The 24,595-nt window shown below is 40.9% G+C and overlaps 3 protein-coding genes across 5 annotated transcripts in view; 1 reads left to right on the plus strand and 2 right to left on the minus strand.

Moving 5' to 3' along the window:
- Positions 1–10,452, plus strand: part of LOC109902352 (APC regulator of WNT signaling pathway 2) — a 36,261-nt gene extending 25,809 nt beyond the window's left edge. Inside the window, exon 15 of the mRNA XM_020498637.2 lies at positions 1,683–10,452. Within this exon, the coding sequence (XP_020354226.1) occupies positions 1,683–7,266 (5,584 nt within the window). The 3' untranslated portion in view covers positions 7,267–10,452. The remainder of the gene's footprint in view (positions 1–1,682) is intronic.
- Positions 9,751–24,212, minus strand: LOC109901529 (receptor expression-enhancing protein 6). Of its 3 annotated transcripts, XM_020497519.2 has the most exons (8): positions 23,911–24,199; positions 22,460–22,553; positions 22,180–22,318; positions 21,620–21,788; positions 18,750–18,895; positions 16,134–16,180; positions 11,760–15,413; positions 9,751–11,194 (listed from the first exon to the last, which is right to left on the minus strand). In XM_020497519.2, the coding sequence occupies exons 1-6, from the start codon at positions 24,041–24,043 to the stop codon at positions 16,136–16,138; spliced, it is 726 nt and encodes a 241-aa protein (XP_020353108.1). In that variant the 5' UTR covers positions 24,044–24,199; the 3' UTR covers positions 9,751–11,194; positions 11,760–15,413; positions 16,134–16,135. The 3 variants fall into 3 exon arrangements, with proteins under 3 accessions (XP_020353108.1, XP_031642137.1, XP_020353109.1); XM_031786277.1 differs by lacking the exon at positions 16,134–16,180 and having other exon boundaries at positions 23,911–24,212; XM_020497520.2 differs by lacking the exons at positions 16,134–16,180; positions 18,750–18,895 and having other exon boundaries at positions 23,911–24,187.
- lg13h19orf25 (linkage group 13 C19orf25 homolog) lies at positions 11,010–11,895 on the minus strand. The gene is made up of 2 exons (XM_020498638.2): positions 11,760–11,895; positions 11,010–11,194 (listed from the first exon to the last, which is right to left on the minus strand). Exons 1-2 carry the CDS (start codon positions 11,893–11,895, stop codon positions 11,010–11,012), a joined length of 321 nt encoding a protein of 106 aa, XP_020354227.2.
- Positions 24,213–24,595: the final 383 nt, after the last annotated feature.

Here is a 24,595-nt window from a genome sequence, read left to right on the forward strand (position 1 = left end):
AACAGTTTAATAATTGCCATACAGTTGAAGTCGGAAGTTTACATACACCTTAGCCAAATACATTTAAACTCAGTTTTTCACAATTCCTGACATTTAATCGCAGTAAAAATTCCCTGTCTTAGGTCAGTTAGGATCACCACTTTATTTTAAGAATGTGAAATGTCAGAATAATAGTAGAGAGAATGATTTATTTTAGCTTTTATTTCTTTCATCACATTCCCAGTGAGTCAGAAGTTGACATACATACCATTAGTATTGCATTGCCTTAAAATTGTTTAAAAACTTGGGTCAAACGTTTCGGGTAGCCTTCCAAAAGCTTCCCACAATAAGTTGGGTGAATTTTGGCCCATTCCTCCTGACAGAGCTGGTGTAACTGAGTCAGGATTGTAAGACCTCCTTGCTCGCACACGCTTTTTCAGTTCTGCCCAAACATTTTCTATGGGATTGAGGTCAGGGCTTTGTGATGGCCACTCCCAATACCTTGACTTTGTTGTCCTTAAGCCATAACTTTGGAAGTATGCTTGGGGTCATTGTCCATTTGGAAGACCCATTTTGCGACCAAGCTTTAAGTTCCTGACTGATGTCTTGAGATGTTGCTTCAATATACCCACATAATTTCCCTTCTTCCTGATGCCATCTATTTTGTGAAATGCATCAGTCCCTCCTGCAGCAAAGCACACCCACAACATGATGCTGCCATCCCCGTGCTTCACGGTTGTGATGGTGTTCTTCGTCTTGCAAGCCTCCCCCTTTTTCCTCCAAAGATAACGATGGTCATTATGGCCAAACAGTTCTATTTTTGTTTCATCAGACCAGAGGACATTTCCCCAAAGTACGATCTTTGTCCCCACATGCAGTTGCAAACCGTAGTCTTGCTTTTTTAATGGCAGTGGCTTCTGCCTTGCTGAGCGGCTTTTCAGGTTACGTCAATATAGGACTCGTTTTACTGTGGATGTAGATACTTTTTTACCCGTTTCCTCCAGCCTCTTCACAAGGTCCTTTGCTGTTGTTCTGGGATTGATTTGCACTTTTCGCACCAAAGTACGTTCATCTCTAGGACACTGAACACGTCTCCTTCCTGAGCGGTATGACGGCTGCATGGTCCCATGGTGTTTATACTTGCGTACTGTTGTTTGTACAGATGAACGTGGCATTTGGAAATTTCTCCCAAGGATGAACCAGACTTGTGGAGTTCTCCAATTTTTTTCTGAGGTCTTGGCTGATTTCTTTTGATTTTCCCATGATGTCAAGCAAAGAGGCACTGAGTTTGAAGGTAGGCCTTGAAATACATCCACAGGTACACCTCCAATTGACTCAAATGATGTCAATTAGCCTATCAGAAGCTTCTAAAGCCATGACATCTTTTTCTGGAATTTTCCAAGCTGCTTAAAGGCACATTCTACTTAGTGTATGTAAACTTCTGACCCACTGGAATTGTGATACAGTGAATTATATGTGAAATAATCTGTCTGTAAACAATTGTTCGAAAAATGTACTTGTGTCATGCACAAAGTAGATGTCCTAACCGCCTTGCCAAAACTATAATTTGTTAACAAGACATTTGTGGAGTGGTTGGACAATTAGTTTTAATGACTCCAACCTGAGTGTATGTAAACTTCCGACTTCAACTGTAAATAACCACAACATTTATTCTAATACGTTTTTTCTCTCTTTCAATTCAGGCAAATCCTCAGGGACCACAACTGCCTCCAAACGCTGCTTCAGCACCTGCGCTCTCACAGCCTGACGATTGTGAGCAACGCTTGTGGGACCCTCTGGAACCTCTCTGCCCGCAGTCCCAAGGACCAGGAGCTGCTGTGGGACCTGGGAGCAGTCAGCATGCTGCGCAACCTCATCCACTCCAAGCACAAAATGATAGCCATGGGAAGTGCCGCAGCTTTACGGAACCTGCTCACAAATCGGCCCCTCAAGTATAAGGATGCTGCGGTCATATCCCCTGGTTCCTGCATGCCCTCGCTCTACATGAGGAAGCAGAAAGCACTGGAGGCTGAGCTAGATGCAAAGCACCTTGCTGAAACATTTGATTCCATTGAAAAACAAAGCAGCCCCAAGCATCCAAGCATTAACAAGCCGCTGCGGCATATCGAGAGCCTGGCAAAGGATTATGCATCTGACTCAGGCTGCTTTGATGATGATGAGGCCCCTAATGTCTCCAGTAGTCTGGATACAGGGAGTTTCTCCATGCTCTCCATGTTCCTGACCAATTCCAACTTTCTTCAAAACCAGCCTCGCAAGAAGGACAGTGAACCGGAGAGAGACGTGGAGCCACCACAGACAGAGGATAAGAGGCCCGCGCCTCCAGAAGACGAGGTGTCTGTTGCAGCAGGAAAATTAGCAAAAAAGATCACCAACACTGTGGCCAAGATTGATAAGCTTGTGGAGGACATTACCATGCATACATCTTCGGAGGACAGCTTCAGCCTTAGCTCAGAGGACCATTTTGCAGACTGGCCTTATGGATCAGATGAACTCCACGAGGCCCGGGCCAAGTCATGCTCCCCCTGCCGCCTCTCTGATACCAGCAACTTTGCACACAGAGAACGTCTAAACAGAGCCTATGCTCTCTTACGTCTCAAAACCACCCATGCAAGTTTGTCCACTGACAGTCTCAACAGTGGCAGTACCAGTGATGGCTATTGTGGTAGCAAGGACCAGATTAGGCCCTCAGCGAGGTCAGCAACAGCTCAAAGACGACCTAACAAGCTTGATCTTAAGGTGGCCCATCAAGAATATCTTAACATCAGAGCTCATGTTCTCAATGCGACAAGTCCGATTGATGTGCCAGAGAGAGATTCTGTGGACAACAAAGAGGTTCAATTGCTTGAACTAAATAGCACAGAAACCGAGAAGAGCCAAGAGCTGCCCCCACAAACACCAGCTAGTGCATCAACTAAACTTTCCTCTGATGTCAGCATGACTTCCATAAAGCTGTCCCCTTCCTACCAACATGTCCCTCTAATTCAAAGTGTCTCCAAGTTTGGTGTTGCAAAAAGTGCCATCAATGTGCAGGCAGCTCAAGCAATGAGGAGACTAGCCTGGGTCCCAACTGTGATGACTGGAGGGAGTTTAGCCAAGTTTTCTCCAATGAGCTCTGCTAGAAGTCCAACCATTGGCCCAATGGAGACACTGCAGAAGTATTCAGTGGAGAACACCCCAATCTGTTTCTCCCGTTGCAGTTCCCTGTCCTCCCTCTCCTCTGGTGATGGAGCTCTTGACGGACAGAGTCAAAGTGAAAATGAGTTGGAGAGTGACTCATCACTTGAGATCATTGAAATGGAAGATGGGGATCTGGTCAATAGGGAGGAGGAGAATGAGACTCTGGAGGATTTAAGTGATAGCCAACTGCTAGTCACTGATTCAAAAACCTGTCTGAGCATTGGGTCTGATCCTATTGAAATTCCCTGCCCCACCAAACGTGAAAAGGTGTTCCTCAGGGGTCTATCACCAGGCATACTTGAGGACAGATCACCTTCAAGTTCATCAGAGAATTACATCCATGAGACCCCACTTGTGATGAGCCGTTGTAGCTCGGTCAGCTCACTGGGTAGCTTTGAGTCTCATTCAATTGCCAGCTCCATACTTAGTGATCCATGCAGCGGAATGATCAGTGGAACCATAAGTCCAAGTGATCTTCCTGACAGTCCAGGGCAAACCATGCCCCCCAGTCGAAGCAAAACCCCATGCTTTGCTGAATCAAATGGACCAGAAACCCAAAATGCTGGGACAGCAGGGCAGTGGGAAAGCAGCTTGCGCAAGTTCATGGAAGTTGCAGACTTTAAGGAAAGGATCAACTTACCTCCAGATTTGGAGACCATGATCTATTTTACAGTAGAAAAACCCACAGAGAACTTTTCATGTGCCTCCAGCTTGAGTGCTCTACCTCTTCATGAGCACTACATTCAGAAGGATGTGGAACTGAAATTGACTCCCTTACTCCAGCAAAAGGACAACAATCCATCATTCCCAAGGGCTCATGGAGATAGAGATGACAATGAGCATCCTTCTTTTATGGACCAAGGGGAGAGATATAGTGAGGGCAATTCAGATGATGATATAGAAATTCTCAAAGAATGCATCAATTCAGCAATGCCCTCCAAGTTCAGGAAAGTAATGCCCTCCTTGATCTCCACCTTACCCACCCATGTTCTAAACTCACAAACCCGAAAACCTATACCTGTTTATATGATGGTTCCTAGCAATGCCAATCAAATGTGCTCAGGGAGAAGGATTGTGATGCAACAAAAGGACTTATATCTTGATGATTCATCATACACTGATTCTGCCGAGGGCACCCCTGTCAACTTTTCCAGCACGACATCGTTAAGTGACGAAACACTTCAGTACCCAGTGAGGGACAAGGGGGCAAAAGATTGGAGGGTTAGAAGTATGAACAAACAGGAATTGTTGGATCAAGAGGCAAAGAGAATTGAAGACCTTCGGGTTTTCTCGCACTTCCACAAACCCACTAAAATGACCAGTCAGCCTGACATACCAGTCAATCAAATGAGCAGGTCAATCAAACATGTCATTCCCACTCAAAGAGTACTGATGCAGAGCAAAGAAGTTGCTGATAGAGTGGCTAATCAGAGAAACCGTGATCAATCACCCAATCAACAAAGACAAAAGCAGGGACAGGTCCTGACAAGGAAACTGGATCTACCTATCATAAAGCAAAACACAGAAGGGAACCAAAATCAGAGAGCACTAGAGAGAAATAAGGCTTTTCAGTCCATGCCCCATCCAACACCTACAGGGGAAGCCATTTACTGCTTGAATGATGACCAGACAGACAAAGAGGAGGGAGTGATGAAAAGGACAGGGAGAAAACAGATGAGAGAGTCCAGCAGAAACACTCTCTCCCGAAGTATGACTAATATTGGTCGGATTGACAATTCCCAGACAAGACCCAAAGGCTTTAATAGGATCAAGCACAAACTAATCATGGAGGAAACACCCCCATGTTACTCTCTTAGTTCATCTCTTAGCTCTTTGAGTGATGCAGAATTTGAGGAACACCAATCAAAATCCCAGCAAGTATGGGTGAAAAACAAACACAACAAGATATCTAACCAGGTCCAACAAACAAGACCAATGCACATCCACAATCAGTATGAGGAACAAAGCTCACCAAGCTCAGTCAGTATGGATTCAGAGGATGATCTTCTGCAAAAATGCATAACATCTGCAATGCCCAAGCAGAGGAAGAAGCTATCTGCAAGAAAGAAAGCAGAGAAGAAGCAGAAACAAAGAAATGACATGCAGAAAGTGTCCGGTGGATGGAACAACGAACAAGACTTTGACAGTGACGATATAGCATCTGATAAAGACTCAGACCTCAACAGTGTTGAATGGAGAGTAATACAAGAAGGAGCTAATTCTGTTGTCACAAGGTTACAAGCATCAAAGTCTCAAGAACATTCCTCTGAAGAGACTGAATCTGTCCTCTCATTCATGTCTGGATCTAGCTTTACGCCTAAAGAAAAGAAGATATTTAAAGACAAAAAAGCAAACAAACCACTGGACTTTAACCAACGTAAACCAGTTCCAAATCTACCAGTGGTCTTCAGAGGTAGAACAGTGACATACACGCCTAAGAAAGAGACAAATCTTTCGCAAAGGCCGCCTCCTAATAAAGAATCCCCCAAAACAGATGCTCCAAAGAATCCAAACCTTGCACAACAGAGGTCAAAGAGTCTCCACCGTTTGGGACAACCCCTGGACTCCACACAGTGGTGTTTGCCGAAAAGAAGCTCAACCCCACCTCCGAGGATACCAAAGAGCTCATCCTCTGGATCATCTCAAAGCTCTACTCCATCGAGACAGTCACAGAAGAAAATAATCTCCCCCTCACAAACAAGTAAATCTGTTCCCCAAAAAGATAACACACCAGCAAGTAGTCCACCTGAAAGGAAGGGACGTTCCACTGTTCCTTCAAATCAGAGCCCAATACCTCCAGGACACAAAACACAGAAGTCACCCGTCCGAATACCCTTCATGCAGAATGCAGCAAGACAGTCCAGAACTCTATCGCCATTGGTAACCAACCAACCCACAAGTATCAGCAGACAAAACAGTCAGGTGGCTGGAAAAATAATCCCTCCAGCCAATCGTTTTGACTTAGTCCGCATGACATCTACCCATTCAAGCAGCAGCGAGTCTGACCGCAATGGGTTCCTGAGGCAATTGACCTTTATCAAGGAATCAAAGACAAGGATGAGACGTGACATTTCGTCCTCACGCTCTGTGCCTACCTCGCAGCACGCATCGCCCAGAAAAGCAATTCCAGGTGCTCCTGCAGTCTTCCTATGCTCATCTCGATGCCAAGAGCTAAAGGCAGTTGCTCAGGGACCAAGAAGAATGCAAGGAAAGGGCCCCGGGCAAAGGCAAGAGCCAAGGCAGGAGCAGGGGCTTCAAAGGCAGACTGTGACTCTGTCCAGAGCCTGCTCTAGTGACCGAGACCTCTCAACGAGGTGTCCAGCCAGGAGAACCAGCTCAGAGAGTCCCTGCAGGGTGCCTCCGAGAAACGTCTCCGCAACCAAGCAACAGGCAAGAGACAACATCAAGCGCCATTCCTCATCGCCCAGCATAAACATACTAAGCAGAGTAACCAGCCGCTCCTCCCTCCGCTCCTCATCCTCCGACTCAAGTGGGCGAGCCAAGAGTGAGGACGATACAAAGAAGAAGCAGCAGAGAACTGGATCACACCTCAATGACAGAGTCACCTGGAGGAGGATTCGGGATGAGGATGTGCCTCAAATCTTGAAGAGCACTCTGCCATCTACTGCATTGCCTCTGTTGCCTGTTCCTGAAGGGCCAAAACCAAAACCACCGGCACTGCCAAGGAAACTGCCGACCATTTTACTAAAGTCAAGAAAGACGAGCGACGCTACAGTCCAAACAGAGGATTTCTCGTCCAACAAGACCAACTCAAGCACCTCTCCAACTGTTGAGACAGCTCCAATCATCTCAGAGGAGGCAGCGAGACTAGCCCTCCTTAGAAAGATCAGCATTGGCTCCGTCCAAGATGGAGACTCTGATGGATCCCTAAAGAGTTACAGCACAGCATCCTCTGGAAACGCTGTGGAAACTCACACAGGCGGCGTCGGCCATTTCCGTCAGAGCTCCCCCAGCAAGGCAGTTCGGGTCACCCCATTCAACTACATACCCAGCCCCATGGCCTGCTGCCTGCAAGATGCACAGAGCCAAGCAATCAATGAGAAGTCATGTGAAAAATCTGAAGCCTAGTACCTACTACGTAGTACCGTATGTAATTCTGTACAATTGAGATGAGAAAAATCCTACTGTGTTCCTGATTGAAACTAACACAAATTCTTGTGTATATCAATCCTTTTACCTCGGGTATTGAACCTTCTTTTTCCTCACTGCATCAGAAACATGTCTTCAAAAAAGAACACTCGTCATTTCAAATCATCTGATCCCACATGTCATTCATACAAGTTGGATGTATGCATTAAGACAGGACTTCTTTGGATAGAATAACACTATCCTATATTTAGAGAGGAGTTACAGGGAGTAGCCTAATCTCGTACAAAATGCACATTTTTGTACTTTTTGTATTTGTATATAAACCATTGCTTGTTAGAAGATTAGTGTAGACATGACAACATAGGAAAAAAATACAATTGTCTGTGGATTTCAAGACATACAGCACCATCATCAAAAGGAAGGAACAACCATTATTGAAAAACAATATGCAAATCATTGAGTGAAAACCCAGCTGGAAGACTTGTGTGTTTTTGAAAAGGTACTACTGTGGCTCCAAACTCATTTGAAAAAGACTGTTGAAATACATCAAAATATGGACATAATATTATGTAAAGTATTTACTATGTACCCACATGTTACTGCTTTGCCTTCGCCACACTATTTACTACTGAGGATACCACACTGTTAGCCTTCACTTTAGAACCACTGCAGGAATTATTATTGCCAATAGTTAACGTTAAATAATCAGCACTGCTGGAACACTATGTTAACTGTATTCTGTTTTAGAAGCGGTATTGTAAATGCATGCAGACCAATGTTCCCTCAACTGAGCGCATGCGCAGCCGTGCACCTCCTCCAGGACTGCCACGCAGAAAAAAAGCCAGATGGCTCAGAGATTCAAGAGTTTGAACTTCACTGAGTTCACATTATATATAGCAACATTTTCTGTGATCGAATCAACATTATATCAGGCCATGTTTAATGCAACAAAACGAAACAAATCCATCTTTGCAAGATTTTGTCTGTTATTTTGTTGTAGGCAGAGCCAGATCGCAACGGAGAAGAATTATATTTGCGGGTGTAGCCCACGATCTGAATGCAAGTGAATGCGCTTTTCAGATCAGAGCCGCGCGTGTAGACATTTGTTGATATTCTTTGCTAGATAGCGAGTTATTATCCCAGTTATAGATAAGTATAGGTCAGCAATGGGGAGTTACTGCTTCATATAATAGCACAAAACGTGTAGGCTACATTTCAAGCTCGTTGAAAAGCCAGTCAGGTCTTAATTAAAGGGGCAGTGTTGTATTTTGAGACAGGCGTGAATATGCACATAAACCAATAGGAAGAGGGGTAGCCTACATTGTCTAATTCGCTGTATGGTAATAATAATTTATTGAATTTTGTAAAGTGGTTTCTTGCATCATATAATACTATACAATGCAATTTGTTTTACCCATGGTGTTACAGAATACGTTTAAAAAAATAATGAATTAATGTCAAGCCCTTCATAATGTAAAAACGTTTTTAAAAGACTCATGCAATGTAGGCCTGCATTGAACACCACATATAGGCTACTGTAGGCTATTTCATAGAAATCAAAAGCCACTTCCATGTGAATGTTATGGGATTTGCTCCATTCTTTTGTTGGTAGGCCTACATTATGCTACAATAGCCACAATAGCCTATTGGTTACTGTCTAAAACTGTAAACACGCCGGAAGTTGGACAAAATTCTCACAACATTCAAGTTTCCGTTCACAAGACCTCAAATTTGATTTGCGTAGCGCACCCAAAAAATTGAGGGAACATTGGTGCAGACATGCAGTAGAACTCTATAAGCTTCCCAGTGAGCAAAAACAACTCTGTGTTGCTCCTTACAGCATGCTAAATACACCTGTATTACACCTGTTAATATTGTAGATGTTGAACTAAAATTAACTTCTCCTCAGTGGCATTCTTCCTTATTTAAAAAGACCAACATAAAATAACCAGCCATGGAAACAAACATGCATTTCTTGTCCATCTCCATTCTGGATCAAGTGGCAGTGAGAATATGCCATGCTCATTGATTCTAATTGTAGATGAACAGTCTGAATGACTGTATTTCAACATAATAGCTGTAAATGCCTTTGTCTATTGAATGCTATGACATATGTGTTCGCCTCTAGAATCACTTAAAGTAATCAGAAAGCAGGTACTGTACAATATGGTGTGATGGTGGATGATGGTCATTAAGAAACAACTGTTGGGTTCTACACAAGAGTACACATACAGAAATTATTCTGTAGAAATATTTACAGAAAGGTGTTAATATCCGCTTAAACGTCTTGCTGTCAGTAGTGATAGGTCAACGAACTCAAGCATAAAGACCTTAGAAATAAAAATGCATATTCTCTGTAGTTGTAACATCACCTGTTCATATGTTCTCTTAAGAGATGTAACCAAGACAAATCGATCGAGAGAAGTGCTTGACAGAAATGAAACTAATCTGGCGTGATTTCCATGGAATTTAAGAGCTGTTTATTCTCATTTAATGTACAATGTTAAATTGAGTCAGGTAACATTTCCAAAGCATTTGAGTAATGCAATTAACCAAGCCCCTTTGTCACAATTGCCATTGATAATGTATAAACAGCCCTTAAAGACTAGTAGTGACAATGGAGTACATAGGAAAGTTGTCAAAGATCAAGACAGTATTCTTTAAATCTTTTGTAAAGGTTCTTACAACGGAAATGTTGTATAATGTATGTTACGAATCAGATTAAAAGATCCAAGGTTGTACACCATGAACGTCATAGACCTTGTTTATACCTGGCATTAAATTACGTAAAGTTAGATTCAATGCTTGAAAGCACCGGAAAGTTTTGTGAACGAGTCTAGTGAAATTCCCTCCCAAGGTGGAATAGAAAGCCGATTTGGATCAGCCATGACTCGGGAACTGGAATACTGTATTAGCAATTAGGTATCCTGTGAGATCAGTGTCATTTTGATATTACTCACTTTGCTTCAACTAGGATAGGCTAAATTAAGTTGGACCATGGGGTGAAAGGAAAGAAGGATTATAGCAGATCAGATATGGGGTAGAAGAAATCTCATGCCATGTATAAACAGGGCCACAGGCAAATGGTACCATGTGATATAGGCCAAGGAATGAAAGTCATCATAATACATTTTCTCATCAAATAAATTGTGGACGTGTATCATTTTCCTGGCTGACTTAAAGCTTCATTTGACTTTTTCTTGAATATATCAAAGCAATATAATATGAGCTTTCAATTATAATCGACTAAACATGCATTCATGCCAATGAAACGTGGACATAGACTGACAGTTTTCTGAGCTAATTAAGAAACAAATATATACTCTACACTGACATGTACTTGATCATTGCATTAACTATATAATGACCTTTAAGTTAAAATATAACATTCATATGAGCCGTAGCCTGACTCCTGCACATGTCAGTGTTATTGAACATTAAAAAGTTATTTGTTCACAAATAATTATTTTATTGTCATTACAGAACATGTAGACAACTAATTTGCTTTAACATTTCGCGAAAAGTCACACCAATTTATGGAGACACATTTAAACTCCAATGAGTCTGAACAACAATCTGTTGTGTCCAATTTCTATTTTCTGCTATGAGACCCTCTGCGAGATTGAGGTGGCATGACTCAAGGAAGCCAAGTTAATTCCTGATGAATCTGTTTAAACTGAGGTAATGTGCTCCCCCAGCCCTGAGGTGTGAGGGAAGACTGGTCAGAGGGCTCTCCCTTTGACCCCGGCCACACTCTTCTCCAACTGCTCTTTGGCCACCCACAGTTCCTCCCTCTGCTGCACAAGTTCACCTCTAACCTCCTGAAGCCGCTCATTCATCTCCAAGTACCTGCGGCTCTGAAGGTACTTTGTCTCTGCTTCATTGTCTGAGGACCCCCTCTTGGTATCTGTGGAAAGGGACAACATCCAGTTTAGTTCTACAGTTTGGTAACATATATGCTATCTAATCAAGAAGACCATTTGCTGAAAGATCAACATTACATTAGGTGAAATAAAGTGAAAGTGTCTGTTTGAATTCACAGTAATAAGGCAGGCTACCATGGCAATGAACAGGATACTTAAAGGTAGACTCAGCGATTTGATGTAGATGCAGAAAGTAAACCGTCGGCACATTTCCGAAACAACTGTGAAGCACGAGGTTCAACCTTTCCTCGCGGTTTTGGTGCTACTCGTGGCAACGTAATTTCGCTGAGCCTACCTTTAATGACTTGCCATCTGTTTGACTGATGAACTGGAGTGTTTTCATTAGTAGGATTCTTTGCCGTTTAGGAACTAACCGGAAGCAAACAGAGCAAACGAAACGGGAAGTGACCTAACCGAATTTGTCCTATAGAAACTCGTTTTTGTTGCAAAACGATTTACGTTTGGAGTAAACTGTTTCCATTGTAAAATATTTTGCAACGGAATCAGACGAATGAATACAACCCTGATTCATAGGCGCATAGTGCGTACCTTGGTTGCCATCTTCCAGGACGTTGAAGACTGGATCATTCGAAAAGGCTCTGTTGATGTCCTCAAGAATTTGCTCCACAGTGGGCGGATCTGGTCGACTTGGAAGTACCACTCGCTTCTTATTTTTGGCACCCATGCTGATATTCATTCTGCAGAGCGTACTATATGGAATAATGATACCGTGGAATATTATGTCTATACATGTAGCTACGAAACAGTTTGCATCAGAGTCGTGTTGTCTGATTTCCTAAGCAAGCCAATGGTGTTGCGGGGTCTTCTAAACGTACCACTTCTCTGTTGGTAGTTAACTGAATACTTTCTACCGTGCAATTTCACCAAGCTGTCGGGCAAACGTCGCTAACTCTACATACAACATAATTTGAAACAATATTCATAGCTAGCTACAAAGGTAGAGGCTAAACAACGGATTGTGCGTGGAGCTGAAGTTGACACGTCATTCGTGTGAGACGGACACGTCATTGCTCATATATATATATATATATATATATATATATATATATATATATATATAATTTTACCTTGTTCGCTGTATTTTTAATACTATGTTTTTAGCAAGAAAAAAATTAATTCATAATAATACATTCAATTGTATATATTGCCCTGGTGCAATTTAGAAGTTGAACCAATCATGACGACTAGAGCACTTTCCTCTAAAATGCTTTTGCCGAGTTCAGGCGCTAGTCGGAACTAGGAAATGTCGGACATTTCCGAATGTCTAGTTCTGACAAGCAAATGCCGCGTTCAAAACTCTCGTACTGCCGACTTCATTGCGGGCAAAACAACTGGGAACTCAGAAAGAAACAAGCTCCGACTGGAAAACATCGATTTGAACGGTCTTTCAACTCGGGAACTCGGGCTCTTTCTAGAGCTCATTTTATTTTATATAATGTAGAACACTCTGTATACATACAAGAAGTACATACATAGACAATGATAACATGCTAGGGGGTACAACAAATTACAGATTATACAAAGACCTTAAAACAATCCATATGTGTGCTTCTTTTAACAACTTTCTTAGAAGAATGTGGAATGGTCTTATTGTACTGCTCGAATTCCTTATAGTAAACACGGAAGTGTTTTTTTTTATTAGTGAATTTACATTTATGAATATGACATTTTGCCATTAGCACAATTATATTTGAGGTCAAATTGTTTTAATCTTTATTATGGTTAAGGAAACCGAGCAGCACATTCACCCATAACAAACAAAAGTAATCAAGAATATTAACAATTATAAAACTGAATATCTTTCCGTAATTGTTTTACATGTAGACAATGCCAAAGTAAATGTGAAACTGTTTCTGGATGCTCAAAACAAAAGTAGAATCAATGTTAATGTCTTTTTTTTGAGTTTCTTCGGGTAATGATTCGCAGGGTAATACTTATGGATCATTCTGAAAGAGACCTATTTGACCTTGTTAACGAGCAAGTATTTATGTGGTAATAACCAGACTTTTTTCCAACAGATATTAGTGACCAATGTATTCCAGTAACTTGTGACATAAGGAATGAAGACAATATCCCTTTGAAATAAAGCACGTATAGATCTGTTGTTCTGAGGGAGGAAGGAGAAACATATTTTCCCTATTGAAGAGAACTGGATTAAGCGAGGGTAGGTCATGAAGGTGAGGTCTGGCTACACCTCTAAATAACATGAGCGTTCCAGATGGAATAGCATCAAAGACTATGGCGAACTCTCTAGGTGTTACAGGGATATTGTAACGAGATAAAAATTCCTCATAATTGAGTGACAATCTTTCTGCATTAAAAAGTTGACTCACCAGCAGGTTATGATAATTGAACCAGTTCTTAAAAAATAAAGACTTGTTTCTATACAAAATGTCCTTATTGAAACAAATGAAATACCTATGCGGGGAACAATTATGGTTATATATTAATGACCACGCTAAGAATACTTCTCTATGAAAAGCAGATAATTTTGTGTAACCGATGTGAAATGGCTAGCTAGTTAACCTGAAGTAGTTGTTCCCCTTGCCCTGCAAAGGCCATGGCTAATGTGGAGAGATGGGTAACGATGCTTTGAGGGTGGCTGTTGTTGATTTAGGTCCCTGGGGCGAGGAGAGGGACGGAAGCAAAACTGTTACATTTGCAGGAGTCTTATCAATGTTACAGTTACAAAGTAACATAAAATTGAGGCCACCAAAATGGGAGAAGATATAATGATGGATGAAATTCCAATTTGAAGTTGGATTCTTTAAAAAATGTTTAGCCCAATTTATCTTAAGTATTATTCAAAGTAGGAAAATCTTTAAAAAATTGAGACCACCATATTCATACGAGTTCATAACGACAGATTTCCTAATATGTGTACAATTTTTCCAGATGAAGTTGAAAAGCACCTGGTCAACCGTTTTACCTATTTTGTTGTCAAGATATAGGGACTGGGCTGCATAAGTAAGTGTGGAGATACCTTCAGAAAGCAATACTCGACCTATCAAGGATAAATCCCTCTGAAACCAATGATTAAACTTCTTTTTGTTTTTTTCATCTAATGAGCATCTTTCCTGTTGATCCTTCGATATGGTAATCCCAAGGTATGTTACTTTTCCCTTGACTGGAATATTGCATATAGAGGTTATCACACAGTCTTTAACAGCAAACAATTCACACAATTATTTTTAGAGCTCTGACTCATCGACCGAAAGATCACTGACGTCATGATTTGTCTCGTATTTTTCAGAGTTCCCAGTTGCTTTGAATGCAGCATTAGTTCCTATGATCCATGCCAAAGAATCAGTGATCATCATAATGACAAGCAATACACTGAATAAGAAGAGGACACTTTTATTGATACACAAGGTACAACTTACTTTACGTCCTTTTGAGAGTACAACATATGTACATGTATAATAAAAGGAATAAAGGACTGTTTTTGAAATAACTTAATTACCTAACTCATGACGTACCATTTATTACCCTTTCTCCTTCAACTTAAATGATTGGTTAAATACACAGTACTAGTATTTACCATTGGACAATATCACTAGGATTCCAAGACCCAATGCATTTCTAACTTACAGTAGAGGTATGTGTCAATTTCATTTTCATATGGCCTAGATCTGACTATACAAAACTGTTACAAGACACAAAGAGAGAAAAACATGTCCAAAAAGAAACAAAGAACAACGGTGAAAACTAAAGCAATGAAGTCCAAGACCAGAACACTGTGGGCTATTGTTGAAGCATTGAGCCCACACACTCCTGCAGACAAGGACACTGCATTGATTGTAAACCAAAGACCAGTTTAAATTCAGTTACTCTAATCAGGTGATGATAAGGTCAAAATATCAGACATTGCATACCATTCAACTAACCACCCACAACCTTCAAGATGTGAAGTGTTTTTCAGTTGCAATGGTTTTGGTCGATATAAAGCAGAATTTTACCTTGGTTATGTTTTTTTCCTGTCCCGTTACCTGTCTGTGTAATGGTATCTCAATCTCTGTCAGACTTGTGTCATTGTTTTCCAATCATAAGTATTAGTGGTTCAGCAGTTTGCAATTCAACATGGAAACCCGAAGTCTTTCCTGTGAACCTGGCATGGTTTGGTTTGCTGTCATCAGTACCATCACTGAGACTTGTCTTGGTGGGATGCCTCTACCTGTTGGTCTGTAAAGATAATGAAATACACTTGCTCAAAGTTCACTCATAGTTGCTCATATTTCACTCGTAGTTGCTCATAGTTCACCAAATAAAATGTAAGACACTCAAAGTAGTTATGTCAAAATGACATGAAATATAGGCAAATGAAAGAAATATGGGCACAGTATACACTCCCCTTCATATGTTTTTGGACAGTGAAGATACCGTTTCAAATTTGGTTCTATACTCCACCATTTTGGATTTGAGATCAAATGTTTCACATGACTCCCCAGTTGAGGAAGTCATATGTATTTGGACAATTTCACATAAAGAGGCAATCTGCAGTTGCTACATATATTTTTGGACTTATAAATGAATATGTTCCCATTGATCCTTGAAGAAATGTACAACGTTTGTGTCCCTGTCCAAATACATATGGAGGGGAGTGTACAGGAAGTAGATGGTGCCCATATCTTTCTCATTCATTTGGGAAACCGGCATAGCTGGATCTACACAACAAATGGCATGGGGCATGAACTCATACGACGCGAGACGAATTTGGAAGTCTAAAACCATCTGACAACCTTTAGTAATTAACTATTCCTTTAGGAGGTTAGAGCACTTGGTTAATGCAAATAGCAATCTGTGCCACCAGATTCAGCCACTGCCCACAAAACCTTGTGGTTGACCGGGTGAATACAGTGAGTGATACTGTATACACACACAGTGTGACTGTGTGACACTTACCATTAGTCTACAGTGGGTTCAGTGTAGATCAACTCATTGATAATTTTCTGAATAGACATGGAATAGGAACAGACAAGACAGTGAGGAATAATTACTTTCAAAAGAGCTTCACAACCATATTACGAAAGGGAAGCACAAAGCAGCGGGAAGCATACATTTAGAATCATTGAAATATTGGCAAATTGGCTGATGGTCGACTACCTCTTTTCACAGTTCAGGTAATGCCTGCTGTAGTGGGCCTTGATTTGTTTTTAAACCTGAGGAGGGAAGCCTAGCAGAATCTTTAATCCAGCCATGTGTTCTTCTCACAAGTCGGATTTGCTGACTTACATCCTCGTTTTCATTCTTGAGAAAACAGACTTTGCCATCTGTTGCTGTGCTAAAATCTCTGACAAAACATTTTGAAAGCTTATTTTGTGTTGAGGCTGTGCTATCTACTGCATTTCCTCCAACAACAGTCCCAAAATTAAACAATAGACCCAGATTCCAAGCTTGCAGAAAGTGACTACGTGAAAAATAACTAATGGCAGCTTTATCAGTATCCATTGTCTACAGATTGCAGTGGAGTGGGATTAGTTAGTTAGCACCCATTAACTTCCACATGACTGTACAGAGTATCAGTTTAGGAATGATCCCACCAACAACATTTACCAGCCAGAGGAGGGAAAATAGTGGTCCACGATGTGGACTAGAGGCTTGACACATGCTCCATAAAATACATATCTGTATTCTATTTTGATGACATGCATTTCAATAGTGTTGGCACTTTCAATCACACTGTGTTGTCATCTTCTGTTGTTCAATTAAAACATTGAATTATTTCTGACAAATAATAGCAATCAAATGAGATATTAAAACTAAGAGTTGATACTAGCTACTAGAATGAAGGAGTGGTTTCTTAGAGGCTACAACAGGGGTTACAGTGCCTTCGGAAATTATTCACACCTCTTGACTTGTTCCACATGTTGTGTTACAACCTGAATTTAAAATGGATTAAATATAGATTTTGTCATCGCTGGCTTACACACAATACCCCATAATGTCAAAGTGGAATTATATTTCTCAAAATGTTTACAAATAAGAAAAAATGAAAAGTTGAAATGTCTTGAGTCAATAAGTATTCAACCCCTTTTGTTGAATATCCCTTAGAGCATGGTGAAGTTATTAATTACACTTTGGATGGTGTATCAATACACCCAGTCACAACAAAGATACAGGCGTCCTTCCTAACTCGGTTGCGGGAGAAGAAGGAAACAGCTCAGGAATTTCACCATGAGGATGGATCAACAACATTGTAGTTCTTCCACAATACTAACCTAATTGACAGAGTGAAAAGAAGGAAGCCTGTACAGAATAAAAATATTCCAAAGCATGTATCCTGTTTGCAACAAGGCACTAAAGTAACGCTGCAAAAGATGTGGCAAAGCAATTCACTTTTTGTCCTGAATACAAAGTATTATGTTTGGGGCACTCTCCATATTTTCAAGCATAGTTGTGGCAAAATCCTAGAGGAAACCTGGTTCAGTCTGCTTTCCAACAGACACTGGGAAAGGAAAGGACAATAACCTAAAACACAAGGCCAGTTTCTTACCAATAAGACAGGGAATCAAATCATATGAAATCAATGAATGTTTCTGAGTGGCCGAGTTACAGTTTTGACTTAAATCTACTTGAAAATCTACAGCAAGACCTGAAAATGGTTGTTTAGCAATGGTCAACAACCAATCTGACAGAGCTTGAATGATTTTTTCAAAGAATAATGGGCAAATGTTGCAAAATCCAGGTATGGAAAGCTCTTAGAGACATGCAGTACCAGTCAAAAGTTTGGACACACCTACTCATCCAAGTTGTTTTTGCAGCACCCCCTGAAAAATATTTTTTTAAAGGAATAAAAAAAATACAAATCTATATATTAGTAGTGCTCTGGGCCTTTACTAGTCCTGTGTTAGCAGAACGATATAGGTGTCTGTAGCATGGGTTAAAAAAAAAGTGCAGCACTCCCAAACATCTTCCCGCTGCTATGGAAACATACCCAGAAAGACTCACAGCTGTAATCGCTGCCAAAGGTGCTTCTATAAAGAATTGGGGCGGCAGGTAGCCTTGAGGTTAAGAGCTTTGGGCCCGTAAACGAAAGGTCACTGATTCAAATTCCTGAGCGGACTAGGTAAAACATCTGCCTAACTGCCCTTGAGCAAGGCACTTAACCCTAATTGCTTTTGTAAGTCACCCTGTTAAATGTTTAAAATGTTAAATGTATATTAAATGAGATATCGCTGTATTTCATTTTCTATACATTTGCAAAAATGTCTAAAAACATGTCTTCACTTTGTCATTATGGGGTGTGTGTAGATGGGTTAGAAATTTTTTTTTTTAAACCCATGTTTAATTCAGGCTGTTACACAACAAAATGTGGAATAAGTCAAGGGGTATGAATAATTTCGGAAGGCACTATATAGACAACACATACTCTAGGGAAACAACACACAGCTAACATGCAAACAAGCTAATAGTGAGACTATATTAGCTTAGCTGGAGCAGTGTTAGGCACTAACTAATGGCAAAGGAAATCAAGTGATAAAGAGTTTGTTACAGAAATAAAGAGTTTGTTTTACATACAGCTGATTCTGATGTGCTGAGTAAGGCTTTGGCCCCTGATGCATCTGATGTACTGGGTAAGCCTTTGGCCCCTGATGTGCTGGGTAAGCCTTTGGCCCCTGATGCTTGTGGTACTATAGTCTTGTTTTTCACCAGTGATTGAAGGACTGAGGGCAGACAGGAAAGAGAGAAAGAGACAGGCCCCATGCAAACAAAGGTATATGAAGGTTGCTTCTGAAACAAGTAAGCGATCTGTGCACATGAAATTGCAAAAGCAGTTGGAAAGGATGTATACAAACAATCAAGGCTGAAACACACATGCATGTGCACACACAAACAGACACACACACAAAGTGTATCTCAGTTTTTCCTGAAACTTAAATGGATAGCAATATTTAGGCTCATTTGTTTATTCTGAATACTTTGCATTCTTTCACAGGTTGAAAATAGCTACCTCTATATCAGCTGACCTGGTTCCTGCCATCCTTCTGTCTACCTTTTATAAGCTGTCTAGGACCTCAGTTGACATCATTAATCCCTGCTGGACCATTTGCCAGCTTATGAAATCCATCACTGGTGTGACCTCATAGCCAACAGCACATTAAATATATCCTCATTGTTTTCTCAATAGATGCAGTAAAGAGTTCAAAGGAACTCAACCAAAACAATGGAAATGACATGGAAACGTGTGGGGGAAAGATCCTGAATATCCTCATTGCCCCCAGCAAAATTAGCCTACATTTAGGCTATTGATTATATGTACATTTCACACTACGTTGAGGTAAAAATCGGGGTATATTGTTTGTATGGATGTCAACCCCGATACATGTCCATGTCATCGTCACCAATCAACTGCATTAGTTGAAAACAACTGAATACCACCACCCATATCTGTATGCTAGCTATGCTACCAGCTTATACGAACAGGCGTTAGCATTTAGCAGTCACTTCTTCTAAACCTGAAAAGGGACAACTTCTAAATGGTATGCAGCGAAAACAGAGAAATATATCCTAATCGAACTTTAGTAATCGCATTGTGTGCCTGTTACAATACATCAATCATGACAGATTTGACCAATATCCACTTTGTTAGATCAGATTGGCTGAATCTGCACCAACACGGCATCCTTCTTCTATCCCCCACGGCCTGCACTCCATTGACCTCTTTACCGCATCTATATGGGTGCAGTGTTACACACAGCTCTCTAATAGGATTTATACTGTGAAATACCAAGCCATTTAGGGACTTCAGAGGGAAATGAGCTATGTAGCTAAATCAGGTACAACATTTATTGGGCATGCTTTTGAATGTACTGACCGCAAAATGATATAATCCGTTTCCACTGCCATCGATTGCTACAGTGCATTTGAAAAGTATTCAGGCCACTTGAATTCTTCCACATTTGTTACGTTAGTTTTATTCAAAAATGTATACAATCATTTTTTCCCCTCATAAATCTACACACAATAAATACACCATAATGACAAAGCAAAAACAGGTTTTTAGAAATGTTTGCAAATGTATTAAAAATAAGAAACTGAAATATCACATTTACCATAAGTATTCAGACCCTTTACTCAGTACTTTGTTGAAGCACCTTTTGCAGCGATTACAGCCTCGAGTCTTCTTGGGTATGACGCTAAGCATTAAGCATCTCTCTGTACTTTGCTCCATTAATCTTTCCCTCGATCCTGACTAATCTCCCACTCCCTGCCGCTGAAAAACATCCCCACAGAATGATGCTGCCACCAGCACGCTTCACTGTAGGGATGGTGTCAGGAGTTCAATCTTGGTTTCATCAGACAAGAGAATCTTGTTTCTCAAGCTCTGAAAGTTCTTTAGGTGTCTTTTGTCAAACTCCAAGTGGTCTGTCATGTGCCTTTTACTGAGGAGTGGCTTCTGTCTGGCCACTCTACCATAAAGGCCTGATTAGTAGAGTGCTGCAGAGATGGTTGTCCTTCTGGAAGGTTCTCCCATCTCCACAGAGGAACTCTGGAGTTCTGTCAGAATAAACATTGGGTTCTTGGTCACCTCCCTGACCAAGGCTGTTCTCACCCGAGTGCTCAGTTTGGCCGGGTGGCCAGCTCTAGGAAGAGTCTTGGTGATTGCAAACTTCTTCCATTTAAGAATTATGGAGGCCACTGTGTTCTTAGGGACCCTTCAATGCTGCAGATATTTTTTGGTACCCTTCCCCAGAGCTGTGCCTCAACACAATCCTGTCTTGGAGCTCTACGGACAATTCCTTCGACCTCATTGCTTGGTTTTTGATCTGACATGCACTGTCAGCTGTGAGACCTTATATAGACAGGTGTGTGGCTTTCCAAATCATGTCCAATCAATTGAATTTACCACAGGTGGACTCCAAACAAGTTGTAGAAACATCTCAAGGATGATCAATGAAAACATGATGCACCTGAGTTTAATTTCAAGTCTCAAAGCAAAGGGTCTGAATACTTATGTAAATAAGGTATTTATGTAAAAAAAAAAAAACATCTAAAATAAAATAAAAAGATAATTTGCAAAAAAAAATGATCATTTGCAAAAACCTGTTTTCAATTTGTCATTATAGGGTATTGTGTGTAGATTGATTAGGATTTTTATTTATTTAATACATTTTAGAATAAGGGTGGGATGTAACAAAATGTGGAAAGGGGAAGGGGTTTGAATACTTTCCGAATGCACCGTACATTCTCCAAACATGCTTACAAGAAGATTTTGGACACTGGTAAATAACCTACTAACATATTATTTATTTTAAAACAGTTTGGAGGAAATGACAACACCCTAGGGAAGTCGAAAATAAGATAATACTTCACTTTAAGGTGTACATGAAATGCATTGGGGCTAGGAGCTAGCTGTTTCTGGACTGGGCCATCAGGGGCCTCTGTACCTTCTCTGGTGACGGACTCGGCTGCATTCATGGCCTTCCCGCTGAGGTCATTAACCATGCTGTCCACGGTGGCCTCGTGCTTGAGGAAGAAGGGCCGCACCACCCGGTTGTACAGAATCTGAGAGCCGTTCCACGTGACGGGGGCCATGCACCACAACAAGAACAGGCACTGGCAAAGAGGGTGGGAAAAAACAAGAACATGATTGACACATGTTGAAGGGCAGCACATACTGCCGTAACCACATAAGCAAAGCATGACACCTCCATGAGCCAAAATAAAGCATAAATACAGGTGTTTGATCACAGGTATTTCACAGCATACCACAAATGTATTGACATGTACTTATGAATGTTTATGTATAGCTATCTTATAATAGCTTGTTAATTGCTTATTAAGTGTTATATGCGGCTATATTTCGTAGCCTATAGTGATTTTGAATTATATTGTAACTGTAAGGTCAGTGGTTGGTCACAATGAGTGAGTTGAAGCAGTTTTCAGTTTGCTTAGAATGTAAGGCACACAGTCTGTCTGTGTGATACACATCTGATTATCACCTTACCTTGAAAGCATAGTAGAAAGGAAACCAATAGAGGAAGATGTCAGAGAAGAATTCCGCCAAACTGAAGATTCCGTAGACGACCCAATAGGTCAGCCATTTTGTGTCATCTTCTTTGTTTGTGCTCTCGATGGCTTTGATTCTACATGGAAGAGTGGAAACAGTACCCGACATTACATAGCCCTAATTGAGGTAAGGTACCACAAAATAACACAAAATGGCAACACATAAACGGTCTAGCTTAAAACATGTAACTTTAAAGCTAGTTTGCTACCGTTCTTACGAGTAATATGCAGGATACACAAATCCAATCATGTTACAGAGGAGGGAGGCGCCATAGCCGTATACCAAATACAGTCCCGTCAGAGACACGGCACCTGTCGATAACACAAGACACATGACGAGGTCAAGCGTTATACTGCACAAAGATGCTAATCAAGCAGTGCACTGCTACTTCATGAGAATGTACGTAGTCTTAGGGAAATTGTGAGAGGAGTCTCAAATGCTGCTGTTGACTGATAGTGAAGGATTTACAGAACTTTAGAATGTCATGCAAAATGCATAATTGTCTTGGTAGCAACACAAAACTGATTTCATAATTCTGGGGAAATACATTTTTTATAAATAGAGATGGAGGGAGAGAGAGAGAGAGAGAGAGAGAGAGAGAGAGAGAGAGAGAGAGAGAGAGAGAGAGAGAGAATGTCTGGTAACAGCTGCAGAAGAAACATTTAAGAAATTAGAACTTGAGAATTGTCCAATCTACAAAAGGATGTGTTTGCCAGTGATGATATACTTACATCGGCCTACTCTCATATTTAGGTCTACAGGTGACTACAGTTGTTCTATGGAATTGTTGATTCCTTGTTAAGCTCTACACTCAGAGACAACTTTCTAGTCTCGTGCATGCTTGTAGCTATTCATTCCTTGTTGAATAAAGCAGTATTGAGAATTTGCTGGAAGAAATTGTGGGTTCATGGAAGTATGTGGGTATCATTGGGCACCAGGCACGGGTAATTACATCATCACAAATGAACCCATGGCACAAGGGCACATGGCTCCCTATGGTGGTGCTGTCTAGGGCTAATACCAACATGTGACATGGAACAGTATTACAGTAAGTGAAACCCACTGGCATGGACGCACTCCTGGCCCATGCCTTGCCAAAGTCCTCTGGAGGGTGACAATGAATTATTCAACATAACGGACAGTCTGAAACTACCAAGACATGGCACTGTGGTTGGATTTGTGACAGTGAAGTATCTGAAGGAAGTTTGGTTGTTTTTTGTTTACATACAGTAATAGCCGTAGTATTTTCAATTATAATACTGCACCATTCAAATATGTATGTTCCTAAAAATCTAATGGAAATAATCTTTCATTACAATATTATTAGGTAGATCTAATATTTATAATGTATACAATGTAGGTAGAGGTACATATGAAGAGTGTGCGTCTAAAGAAACACACCTGTTGGTCAATACCAAACTGTGCGCCATAGCATAACCTACTTATAAGCCTTCCAATTGGCTGCAGTTCGTGTTCACAGCAAGGACTACAAGTGTGCCGCGCATTCGACGAATGTTGGCTTCCAATGAATCAATGGCTTACAGGAATCCATCTTTGACATAATGGTATTTAAACATCTACATCAAATTAACATGATTTGTTAACACAACCTAAATTAACATGACAAACAAATTTGTCCTCCGAATAGGCTACACAACAATTACATACCTAGGGCAATAATTTTTTTCTTGATTCCCGTTTTCTCCTCCAGTTTTCCAAGGAAATCTGTAACCATGTTTTTCTCATTTAGAAATTTATCTGCGCGATCTCGAAGTTTGTTAAGTACTTCTGAGATACCCATGGTGACGGGTTACAGAGTTCGGAGTTTCTTAAGGCCAAATTCTAAAAATAAACATATAAATAAACTATATTTTCCCTGTGGAAATCTGAGTCCTCGCGCAGTTCAAATCCGCTGACGGGACAGGTTTCGTCTCCTTAATCCGTTTTGCTGGAGAGTCCCTCTGTGCGTCATTTGGCGGTGGAGAGGGAATGGTCAAGGATCATGACAGGCTAGAAGGAAACCAATAGGAATACAGATTATAATTATCTGAAGTTGTACAGTGCCATAATCCAACAGGTGTTTATCTGCTACACTGTATTAATTTCAATAGGTAAAACAGCCTATATGGGTTCTGCCTATAATTTGTCTATATTTCTAACGGGAATAATGTGTTGCTGTGTGGAATGTATTAGGATACCCAGCAGGTGTCAGTGTACGCGCATTCTTAGTGATCCCTCCAGGAGTGTAATGAAGTTGCCCTTAGACAATGATCTAAGGTCAGTTTGCATTCACACAAATTGTTACGTTTAGGGGACGGTACACTTACGCCTCCCGAGTAGCGCAGCGGTCTAC

Source organism: Oncorhynchus kisutch, linkage group LG13 (genome assembly GCF_002021735.2).
Source record: "Oncorhynchus kisutch isolate 150728-3 linkage group LG13, Okis_V2, whole genome shotgun sequence".
NCBI classification, from domain to species: domain Eukaryota; kingdom Metazoa; phylum Chordata; class Actinopteri; order Salmoniformes; family Salmonidae; genus Oncorhynchus; species Oncorhynchus kisutch.

Coding starts and splice junctions, on each gene's coding strand:
- lg13h19orf25 (XM_020498638.2), bottom strand. CDS start 11,895: ATGGGTGCCAAAAATAAGAAGCGAGTGGTACTTCCAAGTCGACCAGAT. Junction 11,195..11,759: donor CCTGGAAGATGGCAACCAAG/GTACGCACTATG, acceptor CCCTTTCCACAG/ATACCAAGAGGGGGTCCTCA.
- LOC109901529 (XM_020497519.2), bottom strand. CDS start 24,043: ATGGGTATCTCAGAAGTACTTAACAAACTTCGAGATCGCGCAGATAAA. Junction 21,789..22,179: donor CTTTCTACTATGCTTTCAAG/GTAAGGTGATAA, acceptor CCTCTTTGCCAG/TGCCTGTTCTTGTTGTGGTG. Junction 18,896..21,619: donor CGAGTCCGTCACCAGAGAAG/GTACAGAGGCCC, acceptor GTCTGCCCTCAG/TCCTTCAATCACTGGTGAAA.